General features: G+C 44.6%; 1 protein-coding gene and 1 long non-coding RNA gene across 5 annotated transcripts in view; one reads left to right on the plus strand and one right to left on the minus strand.

The window, feature by feature from the left end:
- Positions 1 to 6,191: 6,191 nt before the first annotated feature.
- LOC310837385 lies at positions 6,192 to 13,252 on the minus strand. The gene is made up of 2 exons (XR_014560515.1): positions 13,172 to 13,252; positions 6,192 to 7,106 (listed from the first exon to the last, which is right to left on the minus strand). It is a non-coding gene; the product is annotated as an uncharacterized lncRNA (long non-coding RNA).
- Positions 13,253 to 13,668: 416 nt separating this feature from the next.
- Positions 13,669 to 16,061, plus strand: part of TMEM86A (transmembrane protein 86A) — a 217,064-nt gene continuing 214,671 nt past the window's right edge. For all 4 annotated transcript variants that reach the window (XM_083723672.1, XM_083723671.1, XM_083723673.1 and 1 more), the window contains exon 1: positions 13,669 to 13,820. In XM_083723672.1, coding sequence (XP_083579798.1) covers positions 13,800 to 13,820 — 21 coding nt within the window. In that variant the 5' untranslated portion in view covers positions 13,669 to 13,799. The remainder of the gene's footprint in view (positions 13,821 to 16,061) is intronic.

Genomic DNA, 16,061 nt, shown 5'->3' on the forward strand with positions numbered 1-16,061 from the left:
TTTAGTCATGTCCGACTCTTCGTGACCCCGTGGACCAGAGCACGCCAGGCACTCCTGTCTTCCGCTGCCTCCTGCAATTTGGTCAAGTTTGGTCAGGTGCCTGTAGGTCAGCAGAAAAGGAGAAATCAAGACAGGAGCAGTAGCAAGACAAAGCAATTGACTCCGATGATTTAGCAGGAAGACAAACTTTTTATTACCATGAACGCAGCTATATTTCAGCCTCACATCTTCTTCACCTGCACATCAACGCTTCTTTCCCCCCCCCAAACCCCTCCGAGTTATAGCCCCCTTTTTACAGATGGAGTTGCCTGTCAGCAGAGCTGGCCTACTCATAAAGTAAGGTGAGGAGATCTGCCTTAAGCAGCAGAATCCAATATAGATCTTTATTCTGCTCCTGTTTGTTCCCAATGTAGATCTTCATTCACCTCTTCCTCCCTGGTAGAGCGGGGGGCGGGGGGCGGGGAGGCATTTTGTAGTCTGCCTCAGGTGCCAAAAAAACCACACAAAACAAAATAAAAACAAAAAACAAAATGTCTTTGGCTGGCCCTACCTTGTTAGCCCAGGTGAAATATATAACTCAACCCTTGTATTTGTTTCATTTTTTATCCTATCCTTTCTTCAAGAAGCCCTCTAGGCTAAGAAGCTACCTCTCCCCACCGCTTATAAGAATACTTGTGATATAGGTCAGGCTGAAATAGTGACCCAGAGAGTTTAATGTGTCAGCAGGAATTGGAACCCAGGTCTCTCTCAAGTGAAAGTCCAATATTGTATCTGCTTGACCACACTGGTTTACATTGGATTGTTGTGGAAAATAAAGCTTTTGTGCATTACCTCTGTTAAGAAGACCTTCAGTAAAGATTAAGCACTCAAGCTTTATTTAGAACCTGGCTCCGTAATCCTCTTGCCACTCCACCCCTCACTCAGTTGTGTTATAGACCCCTGCACTGCCTAAGAACCTGCAGCAGAATTGTGAAAAGTCAACATGTATTCATGTGTATGTTTAGCTAACTGAAAATGAGAAAAAAATTGATTTCATATTTAAGCAATTCTCCTTAAATAAACAGGGCTATTGTTTTGTTTTTGTTCTTGTTTTTATTGTGTATTTTGTGTTTTCTTTATCTTGTATCTTCATGTTGTGAACCACCCTGAGAGCTATGAATGAAGGGCAGTCTAAATTTGTTAATAATAATATCAACTTTCCACCTTAACCAGAAACCTCTCCTGCAGCATTTTATAAGGGTACTCATAGAGAAGCAATAGCAGAATTAAAAACTGAGATGTGTATGAAGCGTCTTCACAGTTCAGAGGTGGGCAGGCTACATCCGTGTGCTGCTTCAGGGAATTGAGAGCCCACCAGTGCCTAATGGCACTTGCTAAGGAAGCAGGTACGCAGCTCCATACTGATGGTGTTCCAAGCTCTAGATGGCTGACAATGTCAACCTGACATTGGCCAGAATGGAGAGCTGGAAGCCTCCTGTGCACGAGTTCCTTCAGGGCTGCAAATTCAGAGGACGTGACTGTGATGACTCACTATGTGTTTTCCCAGTTTACTGCACTGGCCTTCTGTTGGTTCCACCTGCTGCTTGTTTTTCACTCCACTCCTTTTCATTTGAGTTTGTACAAAAGTATCAGATGATCCCCACACTAACTTAGATCTATATATGAGCTATATATCTATATATGCCATCTCGGAAGCAAGCCACCTTGCATTTCAGCAGGGTTTGCTCCCAAGTAAGTGGGAACAGCCCTCGGTAAGCTTTACTGGCAATGTAAGCCCTGTGGAATCAGACCAAATGCCCATCTAGTCCAGCATCCAGTTCTCAAAGGGACCAACCAGCTTCCTCTGGGAACCCCACAAGCAGGATCTGAGCCCAAGAGCACTCAACCCACTTGTGTCTTCCAGCAATTGGCATTTAGAGCCATGCATACTCTGATAGTGGAGGTAGTACACAGCCATCATGGCTGGGAGCTATTGATAGCCTTATGCTGAGGGTGAATTTGGCTACATCTGTCCAGAAATCTGATCCCCTTTCTTTAGTTCCCATTACCAGGCTATGGGGTGCTGAATAAAGGGCACTGTTGTTCCTTTTGTACATTCCTCCTCTATTATTCAGGACCTTTATTCATACCACCTTTCTGAAAGGAACTCAAAGAACTTTGCTTGTGTATAGGACTCTATGGGGCAGATTAGGGTATACAGTGGTACCTCGGGTTAAGAACTTAATTTGTTCTGGAGGTCCGTTCTTAACCTGAAACTGTTCTTAACCTGAAGCACCACTTTAGCTAATGGGGCCTCCTGCTGCCGCCGCGCCGCTGGAGCACGATTTCTGTTCTCATCCTGAAGCAAAGTTCTTAACCTGAGGTAATATTTCTGGGTTAGCAGAGTCTGTAACCTGAAGCATCTGTAACCTGAGGTACCACTGTAATGTAACCTATTGCCCTGCAGGTTTTTCATTCCAAGACTGTTTCAACAAGTATGCCACCTATTTGACGGCTTCTGTGGCATCGCAGGACTTTCACCAGTTGCAGTCCTTCCTGGACAGAGTTCATGGGCCGCTCTTGTCTGTGCTCTTCGCTCTCGTAACCTCTACATTAAGAGTACTACAGTGCCTTTGGAAGACTTATTGGGAACTTCAGTTAGTTCAAAATTCAGCAGGTAGGTTATTAACTGGGCCAGCTGTATGAAACAAATAAACACTACTGGCCACTCATCTGTTTCTGGGAACAATCCAGAGTGATGGTGCTTTCCATGGAACAGAAAAGCCTAAGCTGCTTGGGATCTGGGTACCTAAGGACCACCTTTGGTCACATCAGCCTGGCTGACCACTTTGTTTGTCATCATAGACAGTCCTCTCAATTCCCCCACCTGCATCTGAAATTAGCTGTGGTAAGAGAGGAGGCTAGGACCTAAACCAGTGGCTTCAGGTTACAAGAAAGAAGATTGCGATTAAACATCAGGAAGAACTTTCTGACAGCAAGAGGTATTTCAACAGTGGAACAGATTCCTATGAGAGGTGGTGGACTCTCCTTCCTTGGAAGTTTTTAAGCAGAGGTTGGATAGCTACCTGTCATGGATGCTTTAGTTGAGATTCCTGTGCTGCAGGAGGTTGGACTAGATGACCCTTGGGGTCCCTTCCAACTCTACAATTCTACGATTCCCAGTCTTCTTCTTCTTCTTTTTTTAATTTTTTTTTATTTAATTAAGAACATAATTTAATATGAAAATAAAGAAGAAAAATGAATAGAATAAAAATGAAAAGTAAGTGCGCGCACACACAGAGAGGAACAAATACAAATTTGGGTTATTTCATTCACAATCTCTGAGATAAAGAACAATAATTATTAAGGTAGTAACATATTAGATAGATAGATAGATAGATAGATAGATAGATAGATAGATAGATAGATAGATACAGATAAACAGACATATATATTATATATGTGTATATATATATATATATATATATATATATATATATATATATGCTTTATTCAAAAATATCAGGATCTTGTCCTTGAGTTGATATTCTCACTTGAAGCTGAAAATTTACTAAGAATTCCAAATAGTAGCGTATTTCACAGGAGGCATTTAAACATTGTTTTCATCCTATGTATCTGCAAAATAAACTTTTGCAACATAGTTTTAAATAAATCTTTTTAAAATTTGTCCTCTAGTACTGTATGCTTAATTTTAGGGATGCAGGTGGCATTGTGGTCTAAACCACAGAGCCTAGGACTTGCCAATCAGAAGGTCGGAGGTTTGAATCCCCGCGAGCTCCCGTTGCTCAGTCCCTGCTCCTGCCAACCTAGCAGTTCGAAAGCACGTCAAAGTGCAAGTAGATAAATAGGTACCGCTCCGGTGGGAAGGTAAACGGCATTTCCGTGCACTGCTCTGGTTCGCCAGAAGCAGCTTAGTCATGCTGGCCATATGACCTGGAAGCTGTACCCCGGCTCCCTTGGCCAATAAAGCGAGATGAGTGCTACAACCCCAGAGTCGGCCACGACTGGACCTAATGGTCAGGGGTCCCTTTACCTATGCTTAATTTTTGAGTTATTTTTTCAACAGTAGCTATGGACCAGGTTTGACTATACCACAAATCCTTATTTAATTCCTCTAAGTATTTCCATTTTTTTTTTTTTACGGTAGCCATCCTGGCAGCTTACAATAAATACAGAATCAATTTGTTATCCAAGCCTTCTTCATTTAACCCACCACATTTCCCCAGTAATGCTAATAGCGTGGCAGCGTTATGGGCAGGAAGGAGTGAAGTGGCTGCTGTCTCCTCCCCATGACATGTGAACCAGGCCACTATGCATTACATGATTAACATATGTAGCACAATTCTATTAATAGCTTTTATCATTGTTAGTATTCTATAAATGAGTGTGCATTTCTTATGGAATGGTAAATGGAGGTTTTCAAAACTACTGCAAACCACCCCATCATGCCATTATCACAGTGGCCCTTCTACAATGATTACATATATGAATATAATTAAAAAACCATTTATTATTATTTTTAAAAATGAAGTGCTCCTCCTTCAGGTACAGGTCCATTTAACTGGTACTTTTGGCTTAAGTTCAGCTCTTGAAAGCTTCAATGTAGGATCCCCCCCCCCCCTTTTACCGCATCAAGGAACATGCACTCCATAGATAAGTCAGGCAACTTTATAGGACAGAAAATATTCCGCACCAATGAAGGGAAACCTCTGGCCCTCCAGGAGTTTGACTTCCAATTCCCACCCACCCCAGCATGGCCAATGGTCCGGGATGCTGAGAGTTGCAGAGCCACAACATCCCCCTTCCTGTTTGACACTGTGTCAGTGTCCTTCCAGTATTATTTCATGGCCTGAGTTCATGTGATCCAGATGGTAAACTGTCATGGCATTTAGTACAGCCACATCCTCACTGCCAATGCTAGTGTTAGAGCACTGCATGGTTCTCCTACATTACGGATGGAGGAATCTTTGGCCCTCTAGATGATGCTAGGTGTTGTACAACTCCCATCAGCCCCAGCAACCATGGCCAATGGTCAGGGATGATGGGAGTTGTAGTTATGGAATATCTGAAGGGCCAACTTGCCCTTCCTCCTCTTTGAGGAACCCTGTAGTGTCCTCCCACTCTCTGGATCAGTTGAAAGCCCTGATATGTGGACATTCTCACATCACCAAGGAGTTAAAACACCTGAAATTGTGAGTAGCAGGCTGATATTTATACCTCTTCATGATCAGCCCTTTGGCCCTGATCAGACTGGACAGCTGAATATAAATAGGAGGCAATCCCCTTTGGCGTAATTAATTGCATCCACAGCAATAATTTCATAACCAAAAGAGGATGAAAGCAGATTGATTATTGATTCACTTTCTGTAATTGTTGTTTTGTCTTGTATATTTTCAGCAATGCTGTTAGCATAGATGTTGTGTTCTGTGTTTGTGATAAAACATCTTCTATGCCAGGGGTCTGCAACCTTTAAGACAAAAAGAGCCACTTGGACCCGTTTCCGAAGGGAAAAAAACTGGGAGCCGTAAAACTTGTCATTATAAAAATAACATTTTTTGTCACTTTTTTATTATTTCTTTGTTTGACCCCTCAGAATTACTCCTCCTCATAGAAATAAACTTTAAATTAACAAGTTACCTTTGTGTGTGTGTGTGTGTTCTTCACTCCCCTTCAAAACAGTGACCAGCGTACATGCCCCCTTTCAATGCAGTGACCAGCGTACATGCCCCTTACAATGTACCGGGCGGGCGGGCGGGCGGGCGGGAAGGTGACGTCGGGATGGTGCGCGACTAACACACGCACCGCCCCCATGGGACGGCACAGCCAGTACAGCGCCCGCCACAGTGGAGAGTGTCGGGGCGCACAATGCGCCTCCTCCCCTCGCTAGTATCCGCCCCGGAGCCGCGGCAAAGGTGTAAAAGAGGCACATGCGGCTCCGGAGCCGCGGGTTGCAGACCCCTGTTCTATGCTGATGTAATCCGCTCTTTTCCCTATGCTTATGAACAGAAAAAAAGCGGACTCTAAAACTCTATCAAAAATGATCAATATTACCCCAAAGATGTTAAGCATTACAAATATAGGGATCTCTAGGTGGGACAGCAGAGGAGAAGAATGTTCCACTGTGAAAGCAGAAACCCATGTGCTGATGCAATGTTCACCTTAGCGCTATGCTTGATTTAATGGTAGTGTAATTGCACAGAAAATGAGTCTTTTATTGTAGGTAATTCTCACATATCATGGTTAACACAGGTGATTTAGGATTAGCTTAATTATTGGTATGTGAGACATTTTCTATAGGGAGCAACTGCAACAGTTTCACATCTGAACCTTTAAGTCAAGGGCTCTAGTTTGTTACTTTTTTTGCCAAATTAATTTATTATGCCTTTGTAGCATGATCACATTTTAGGTGGCTCTGCCACAAAGCTTTAACTTGACTGGGCCTTCCATTCTGGATCAAGCGCAAAGGAATCCCCACATGGAGCACATTGCAGTAATACAATCTTGAAGTAAACAACACATCAACTACTGTAGCCAAGTTTTCTCAGTCCAGGAACCATCATAGCTGTTGTACAAGTTGCAGCTGGTAAAAGGCACTGAAGTGACCTGGGCCTCCAGAGACAAAACTGGATTCAGAAGCACCCCCAAACTTTTGGGGGCACCTCCAAGCACTTGACCTTTTTTCAGACACGGGAACCACTCGCCCACAGAGCCTCTGACTTGCCAGGATTCAAGCTCAGCTTGTCTTTCCTCATCCATTTCACCACTGTGTCCTCTCCTGATTCAGATGTTGTGAAGAAACACAGGTGAATGTTCTCAGCAGACTATTGGCACCTTGCCCTAAAGCTCCTAATGACTACTTTCAGCGGCTTCATATAGATATTAAAGAGCATGGAATGTTCTCTTACAGATAGCAGATTCCATAATCCGACTTGTTCTGGTGTTGCAAGAGCCTCAGTTAAGCGCTTCCACCCAAGGTATCTCAGGTATTGATCCACCCTAGGTATCTCAGCTGGCGAAGTCTGCTAAATTAATGTGAAGTGGTTGGAGACAGACTTTATTACAGCTCCACAATGGTGCCACAGTTCTCTGTTGCTATGGAAACCAAGCTGTGGGAAGACAAAAAAATAAAATAATAAATGGAGACCCAAAGCATCAGCTCTCTTCTTCTTCTTTCTCTTTTTCATGTGATGTTCCCATGGGGACTGCTGAAAGCCTCATGGATGTATAACCATGAGAAAAGTCTAGCAAGGCTCCACGGAAAAGAGCAAGTCTCGGATCTCTTTGTCAGTCACCCACAGCTGAACAATCAGCAGTATTCTTTGATGACAGTGAGGGGGGGGGAGAGAAGTGTCACACAAAAGCCATTAAGTCAGGCGGGACAGACTCTGTGTGCCGAAATGATACTAATAACGACAGAATGGCTTCTAATAAGACTAGCTTCACCATAGCACTAAAGGAGCTTGGTGCAGTTTGTTCCCGCATCAATTATCATATCTGGCAAGAAGTCCTGATCTTAGCAGATTTATGGCTAGTTCCTGGGATGTTGCTGGAGCAGCATTAAGTTAGAAGAAATGCAAAGGAAGTTGGTAGCTCTGTTAGGCTTGTTTTGTATTGTGCCATCGTGGAGTGCCAAGGGACAGACACAAAGGAAGGGCAGATTAGATTTCAAGTCAAAGAAATGGAAATAGTAAATAATAATGATAATAATTAATGATCACTCTTTTAGAAAGCCTAGGTGAGCTGCTCCTGGAGACCTATATCCATGTACATGTGCTTTGAGCAGACCTTGAAAGGTCATTTCAAATCCAGCCAAAGCTAAAGAAATCAAAAGAGTCTTTTCCTCCTGACTGCATGGCAGTAAAAGGCCCTCTTCAAAACGGCTCTGTTTCTCTCTGTCTCAAAAACACCCCTATCCCTTCACAGCTGAAAGGATTTTGATGCTGAGCACAGACTCTGACAAAGAGCCTGAAGCTCATCTTCTATTGCCACTCTTTTCTAAAAAGTGCTCCTCCCCGATATTTCCTTTCCCCTCAAAAAGTAGGGCTTGCTCGCTGCACCCTGCAGCCCAGTGACTGAGGCAGAGTTATATACCAGTCCCCGTGGCTCTGGAAGGCCACATAAAGATGTCAACTCGGGCAGTTTCAAAAGAAGATCAGACAAATTCATGGAGGCCAAGGCTCCTGTCGGAGGTAATATATGCTTCTGAATGTCGGTTGGTGGAAACTGTAGGAAGGGGAGAGCACTGCTGGCACTCAGGTCTTTGCTTGTGGATTTCCCATGTGCATCTGGTTGGGCACACTGAGAACAGGATTCCGGACTAGATGGGCCTTTGGCTTGATGCAACTGGGCTCTTCTGACATTCACAGAGGGCCAGTGTGGTGTAGTGGTTAAGAGCGTAATCTGGGGAACCGGGTTCGCGTCTCCGCTCCTCCACATGCAGCTGCTGGATGACCTTGGGCTAGTCACACTTCTTTGAAGTCTCTCAGCCCCACTCACCTCACAGAGTGTTTGTTATGGGGGAGGAAGGGAAAGGAGAATGTTAGCCGCTTTGAGACTCCTTCGGGTAGTGATAAAGCGGGATATCAAATCCAAACTCTTCTTCTTTTTCTTCTTCACAGAAGGAGCCAGTTGGTACCCTGTTCTCTCCCTCCTCCCATCCCACAAAGTGTATGGCATTTTAACATTACACTGAAAGTGAGGGCTGAGCTGGTGCGGCGGCAGCGGGAGGCCCCGTTAGCTGAAGTGGTACCTCAGGTTAAGAACAGTTTCAGGTTAAGAACAAACCTCCGGAATGAATTCAGTTCTTAACCTGAGGTACCACTGTATAATGGGAGTGGGCATTATGATCTTGGAAGATGTTCATGAGGGCCAGTTCTGGGGTGAGTCCTAGTACTTATTTAGTTATTTTGCATATCTCTTATAGGACTGTTGCCCAGAAGGGTTGAATTTTAGGGCATTCTCACCACATGGGGAGGTATGTGCCTGTGGAGGTGCAGACTCTCTAACATCTTGGTGAGGTTCCTGGGTGCATCAGCGCCAGTTTCCATGGTGTTAAGTACCACCTGTAGGTGAGTTTCAGAGTGAGTTCTCTTCTTTTGGCTAATACGGACTTAAAAGGAGGTTTAGAACACATTCTAGTCCACTGAGTGGGGTTAATTGCAAAGCCTATGTCGTGCTCCCATTGTTCTTTGATTGGGTCAAAGGGGTTTGTGGGATTTTGGAACAGTATTTTGTATATTGTGGATACCATCCCTTTACTGTGTCCCTTTGCTGTCAGGAAAATGTTTTCAAGGTGGACAAGGGCCTAGTGGCTGCTGATTTTACTGCTGGGTTGTTTAAGAAGGCATGTAGTTGAATGGTGTGTTAGCCAAGGTATTTGGGTGTCCCCTAGTTTCTCTTGTATTTCTTGTTTTGGTATAGTATGGGTTTGTTGTTTTTGTAGAAGTCTTTTAGACAGTGTAGGCCTTTGGCTTGCCAGGTTTTTATCTGGAGATTTTGTGCTGCATGTTGGAATAGTGGGTGATAGGCCAGGAGGGTTAGCAGGGAGGGGGATAGTTTGCCTACTTTTCCCTTCTGTGTGAACCTGTTCATTGTTATGGGGATTTACTTTAGCTTGTTTTGGAGAAATGGGTGTGCTGTTGAGGGGATGTTTTTGATGGTTTCTCTCTCCCAGTGGACCCATTGTTTCATCTCATCCTCTCGTGCATACGGAATTATGTGGCGTACTTGGTTGGTGATGTCATATGATTCTGTGTTGAGGATTCCCCATCCTCCTTCTGAGGAGGGGAGGAGCAGGTATTTGGGGCTTATTCTTGGCTTTTTGTGTGAGCAAATAAACAAGTATAGTTTTTTTCTGCCACTTCTGGAGTTAGGTTGGGGGAATCCAGATTGGGGTTGGGAGTTTGGAATAAATAGGTTAGTTTTGGAAGGGTGATCATTTTGAACACAGCATACTTTTGTGATGATGAAATCTAATTGCATCACAAAGGGCTGCCACCTTTGGCTCTAGAAAAGGGAATAATTACATCCACAATTAATCATTTACATGACGTAGGAGGATGATTAGACAAATTCATGAAGGATCAGGCTGTCGTTGACTGTTGGCCATTATGGCCAAGCGCTGCCTCCACAGCTGGAAGCAGCAATGCTTCTGAATGCCAGTTGCTGGAAACTTCCAGAAGGGGGGCGTGTTCTTGTGCTTGGATCCTTCATCTGTGTTTCCCACAGACATCTGTTGGGACACTATGAGAACAGGATTCACTGGCCTGATCCACAGGGTCCCATGTTTTTAGATTGGAGGACAGGTGAACATATTTGCTTGGGTAACTCCTAGATCTGTCAGTCATGGAGGAAGTTAAAAGGCTGTCTCTCAATTGGCCAATTAAGTTCTCCTCACTCAAGAGCTTCAGAAGAAGGAATATATGTCCAAAAGAGGAAATATGTGATTTAACATTCAAGGGCTGATTTTACATTTGTCACTTGTATTTTCTACTAACTTCACAACGTTCATGGTTAATACATTTTGTATCTTGCACCAAATACATTAAATATGATGTAAATGTCAAACACCCAGATAAGTTCTAGAGAGGTAGCCCTGTTAGTTAGTTGCAACAAAAGCAAGACAGAGTCTTGTGGTACATTAAGGACTATCACATATTATTTCATAAGGTTTAGTGGGTGCTTCCAGACAGGACTTTTTTGCCACAAATGGAAAATTCAGGTCCAGTTCTTCTGTGAGCATGACTGGCACACAATCATCCTTCCACTTTGTTTTTTCAGCCTTAAATTATTATTTTTCTCCATAGGTATTCCACTGTTTCCCTCCCATACTAGTGGGAGGTCCTTTTCTTTCTGTGCTTAATTTTCTGGCCCTTCCCCCCAGTCATTACTCTCCCACCCTCCACTACCTGTTCCTGGTCTGGGCAGGCATGCATGCAGGTAATTCTGTATCTGTGCACATAGACATTTATTTCTCACAAAAAGTTGGCGAGAGCAAATATTTCAAGCCCCTTATCTATCATGCTTCACAATGGGCAAAATGGAATATTGTACTTTTGTGGGATGGAGGCAACACCCATTTCCATTGTAATAATACAGAAGTCTTACACAAGACTGATGTTGACCTATACTGAAATCCTGATCAAAGTGCCTTGCACAAGACCCCTATATTATTTTTTTTCTAAGTCTCTATGTGCTGCTTTTACAGCCTCTAAGCTAATCCTCCCTGTGTGCTGAGATATTGCAAGAGTAGGTCCTCTGAACTTGGGCAGCATCCACAACATGCATTAAAAGCATGTTTAAAGCAAACGCCTTCCTGCAAAGAACCCCAGGACCTGTAACTTGCTTAGGGTCCTGGAAACTGTAGCTCATTGAGTAAACTACAGTTCACATGATTACTTGGTAGGTGAAACTATGACTATTAAAATTGTATAAACATGGGTTAACTGTATAGTGCAGATGCACCTTTAGGTACCAGGTGAAAATGTTCCTATTCAACCAGGCCTTTGGCTGATTAGCAGCTGACACCCTTTTAAGTGTGTGTGTGTGTGTGTGTGTGTGAATTACTGGTTCTTCTTCTTCTTCTTCTTCTTCTTCTTAATTTTGTGTTTTTTATGTTGTATTTTTATGTTGTGAACTACCCTGAGATCTAGAGGTGAAGGGTGGTATACAAATTTTAATAATAATAATAATAATAATAATAATAATAATATTGGTGTGCCTTCAGCATATGGCATTTGGTGGGACTAGGCAGACTCATGTTGTTTAGGTTGCCAGAAGCACAATGGCTAAGTTGTGTGTTCACGTGAGGAGTAAATGGATGCATGGGCATAGCCAAAGGGGGGGGCAGGGAGGGGCAGCGGCCCCCCCATCAATAAAAATAAATAAAAATACATAGCTAACTGAGGTTCTGCCACCAGCCAACAAAAGACCTGCCCTCCCAACAAAAGGCCTGCCCCCCCAAAAAAAATCCTGGCTACGCCCATGAATGGAAGTAGGGATAATGTCGCTAGGTAAGGTAAAGGTAAAGGTACCCCTGCCCGTACGGGCCAGTCTTGACAGACTCTGGGGTTGTGCACCCATCTCACTTAAGAGGCCAGGGGCCAGCACTGTCCGGAGACACTTCCGGGTCACGTGGCCAGCGTGACATCGCTGCTCTGGCGAACCAGAGCCGCACACGGAAACGCCGTTTACCTTCCCGCTGGTAAACGGTCCCTATTTATCTACTTGCACCCGGAGGTGCTTTCGAACTGCTAGGTTGGCAGGCGCTGGGACCGAGCAGCGGGAGCGCACCCCGCCGCAGGGATTCCAACCGCCGACCTTTCGATCGGCAAGTCCTAGGCACTGAGGCTTTAACCCACAGCGCCACCTGCGTCCCTCTATGTCGCTAGGTACTGCCCATCAAAACATCACCACCACCCTGCAAAAATGTGATAATGAGCTTCAACAAACTAATTATTGTGGATGTATAAAGGGTTATTACTTAGCTAATTTTCCAAAGTAAATCTGTATGAAATGTAAAAAAAAGAAGAAGAAAAAGTAAAAGATGGCCTTCTGATGCTGACAGTGCAAAAAACTTGTGTGCACTGATTTCACAATAAACCTCCACCTGGAAGCACCCTCTGTTGTAACCAATGCCAGAAACTTAGAGATATCAATCACAACAGAGTTGCTGAAATCTAATGCCACAATGAATCTGTGAGTCTTGAAGATGCAAGGTATGAATTCATATCAGGACATAATGCAAACAAAGCACAGCAATACACACCTATAACAATCTAGATACTACAACTCAGTACAGGACCATAGCACATGTATGATTATGATTTATTGGAAGCAATTCTGAGTTCAATAGGACAAACTCTTCAGAACGCATACATAGGGTTACAACTTTAATACAGGACTTGCTATGTGACATCTTGCACCATTCCTAAATGTATTTCCAGTACTGGGTCAGATGAAAGCATAAGAAGCAAACAATTAGTAGATTATGGAAATTGTCAGGGGAAATGTGCAATTGTAACGCCAACTTTCTGAAATTTAATTTGGGAGCGAGCTCCTCGATCTCAGAGGAGCGTGAGTAAACATGCTGAGCTGGGAAATAAAGATGGGGAGACAAAATATTATTCTCTCTCTGCCCCCAAGCTAGGATTCTTCGGAAACGGATACGTACTAAATCAGCATACAGACAGGCGCCGTGGCGTCGTGACCCTCACTCGTGGATCAGTGCTCAGTGACTGTTGCATTTTCCAAACTAGTAGATTGACTTTTCTTTCCCACAGCCTGTCACCTGCTTGATCTGTTGCTGATTTTGTCATGGTACTCGCCAACTTTGGATAAATTTAGGACATACACTGCCGCTGAAGGGACGATGGGAGAAATTTGGAGCCAGTGAAAAAGAAAGTCGATTTTGCTGTGTGTGTGTGTGTGTGTGTGTGTGTGTGTGTGTGTGTGAGAGAGAGAGAGAGAGAGAGAGAGAGAGAGAGAGAGAGAGAGAGGCGGGTTTCACATAGGGACAGCCCCCTGCCCGGGGTCTGCTCCCCAGCAAGTTATCTCTCCGGAGGAGGGGAGGGAACGCGCACGCTGAGGTGCCGCCCCCAGCTCCCTTCTCTCCGCGCATTCGCTCCAGCTATTGTGACGTCACTGCGTTCTAAAAAAGAACCGAGAAAACAATCTGCATTGAGAGAAATAGATACAGTCCGGGTCCTATTTAAAGGGGAAGCTCTGGGCACCCCGGAGTCAGATCCAGCTTTATAAACAAAGGCGAAGGAAGGATTGCGGGAGAAGCCTCCTCAGCAAATATGGTGTCGCCGGTGACAGTGGTGAGTTCCAACAGCCAGCTTTTTAGTAACTGCAAGGCGGGTGGGGAGAGCAAAGGGGGACGACACATACATACACACACCAGCAAGTATAAAATCAAGTGTCAAGATTGCAATAATTGCTGCCTCGGGAAGCGAGCCCTGCAGATTCGCGGCTGACGACTTCACAATCGCTTGAGGGTTTTTATTTGGACAGGTAGCCGCTGCCAGAGAGCATCTGACCTACGCTGGGAATCCTGTCCCCACATCTGTGCCGGCTACTAGAGTAGTCCCCCGCCACCCCGTAGTACTTCCATCTCCTTGCCCTTTTCCTTTTTTACTCTCTCCTCCCGCCTCCCTCCGTTGCTGGTAGCAAAATGTGGCTGTGATGGCGGTGGAAGAGGGGGGGGGTAGAGATTGGAAAGGGGGAAGAGAGACATCACGACCGGATCGGTCGTTGCTTTACATAGCAAGCGGTGTGGGGGCGTGGGGAAGAGGAGGAAACCCTGCCAAAAGTCAATAGGATGAAAACATTGGGCATGTGACTAGGAAGCGTGACTTTGTTGATTTCGCTCCTTGGGGCTTGCCGGCAAGGCACCGTCTGATTGATGGAGAAGATTGCGGGTGGGAGGGATTCCAGTTCACCTCCCCCTTTCTCTGGCGCTTTCCCCCCTCGCTATACCCCCTCCGACTCGCTTTGCTCCGGAACTGCTGGAGGATGGCACCATGCTGCCAATCTTGCCTGCCTGTGTGTGCTTGCATGGCCCATATATATGCGCGTGTGTAAGGCATGTGCCATTCCCATTACGGATTTCTGATCCCCGGGTGGGTGCCCTCTGGGATCGAGGAACAACAGTGCAGAGAAATCAGCAAGCTTTATTTTTGCTTCTCCCCGCCCCCGCCCCACTCCCCACTCCGCAGCTAATAAACATCTTTGTCCGAATGCCATTCAGACTGGTGAAGATGTTTTGAAAATAAAAATAGGCAAATCTAAAGGTATATCTAAATCTCTCTCTTTCACTCTCAACACACACACACACACACACACACACACACACACACACACACATTAATCTGGAATGAACGCAGCTAGGACCGATTGATAGATAGGTTGCTGAAGCAGAGTGATGTAGTCAAAAGCATGCTAGAAGGACACAGGAGACCTGGGTTCAAATCCATTGCTACCCATGATACTTACTGGATTTCTAGTACACAGAGCTGTTGTGAGGATAAAATAGGATAATCCTTTGCAGCGCTATTATTTTAGGAAAAGCGGTGCCGGAGCTCACCATGAACGCCTCCCTTGTTCTCTTATAATGGCAATAGTGCCCAGCATGGGTATAGCCAAGGGGGGGAAGGCAGCTGCTCCCCTCAAATCAATAGGGAAAAAAATACATAGCAAATTGAGATTCTGCCCCCCCCCCAAATCCTGGCTACACCCATGGTACCCACCTGGAGCAGAGTTCTGAGTTCCATCTGAAAAACTCCTGATCCTATGTAGGAACATAGGAAGCATCAAGAGCAGTATTGCTTACACTGACCACCAGCATCTCTCCAAGGTGTCAGGCAAGAGCCTCTCCCAGCCTTACCTGGGACCTTCTGCATGCATGTATCTAGTTTGTCTGTCCTAACCGCAATACGGGACGCGGGTGGCGCTGTGGGTTAAACCACAGAGCCTAGGACTTGCCGATCATGCATGCACACAAAAGCTCATACCAAGAACTGACTTAGTTGGTCTTTAAGGTGCTACTGGAAGGAATTTTTTTTGTTTTGACCTTTATCAAAGTTACGTGCCTCACTTTCTGATCTTGATGCTCTTTAATTCCAGATGAGTGGTTTGGAGGTCAGCAGGGAAATGTTCTCCGCGTGTGAAAAGAGACTTTATTTCTATTACTTTATGTATTCAAGGGCTGATCTTTGCCACAAAAGCAGGTTGTGGGGCTGAGATCTGGTGAAGTTACTGCAGGGGGTTCCACAGGGATAATATTTATCTCTGCAAAGAAACAAAGTGTTACCTCTTTGTCCTTGGGTACTGGTAAGAAGACTGAAAGATAATGTCGTTTTCATGTTACCTTGATTAATTTAATTATAAGACTCAGTGATTATCATCTGCATTACTTTTATACAAGGAGGACAAAAGTGACAAATTTAAAATTTAGGAAGATTTTGAAAATTAGGAAAGTCTCTTTACTGTTGGGATAGTGTAACAAATAAGTTAAGCACAGTTTGGTGTTTCCTCCACTGGAGTATTTCATGGAAAAGCTG

This window comes from Podarcis gaigeae (genome assembly GCF_964106915.1).
Source record: "Podarcis gaigeae genome assembly, chromosome: 1".
NCBI classification, from domain to species: domain Eukaryota; kingdom Metazoa; phylum Chordata; class Lepidosauria; order Squamata; family Lacertidae; genus Podarcis; species Podarcis gaigeae.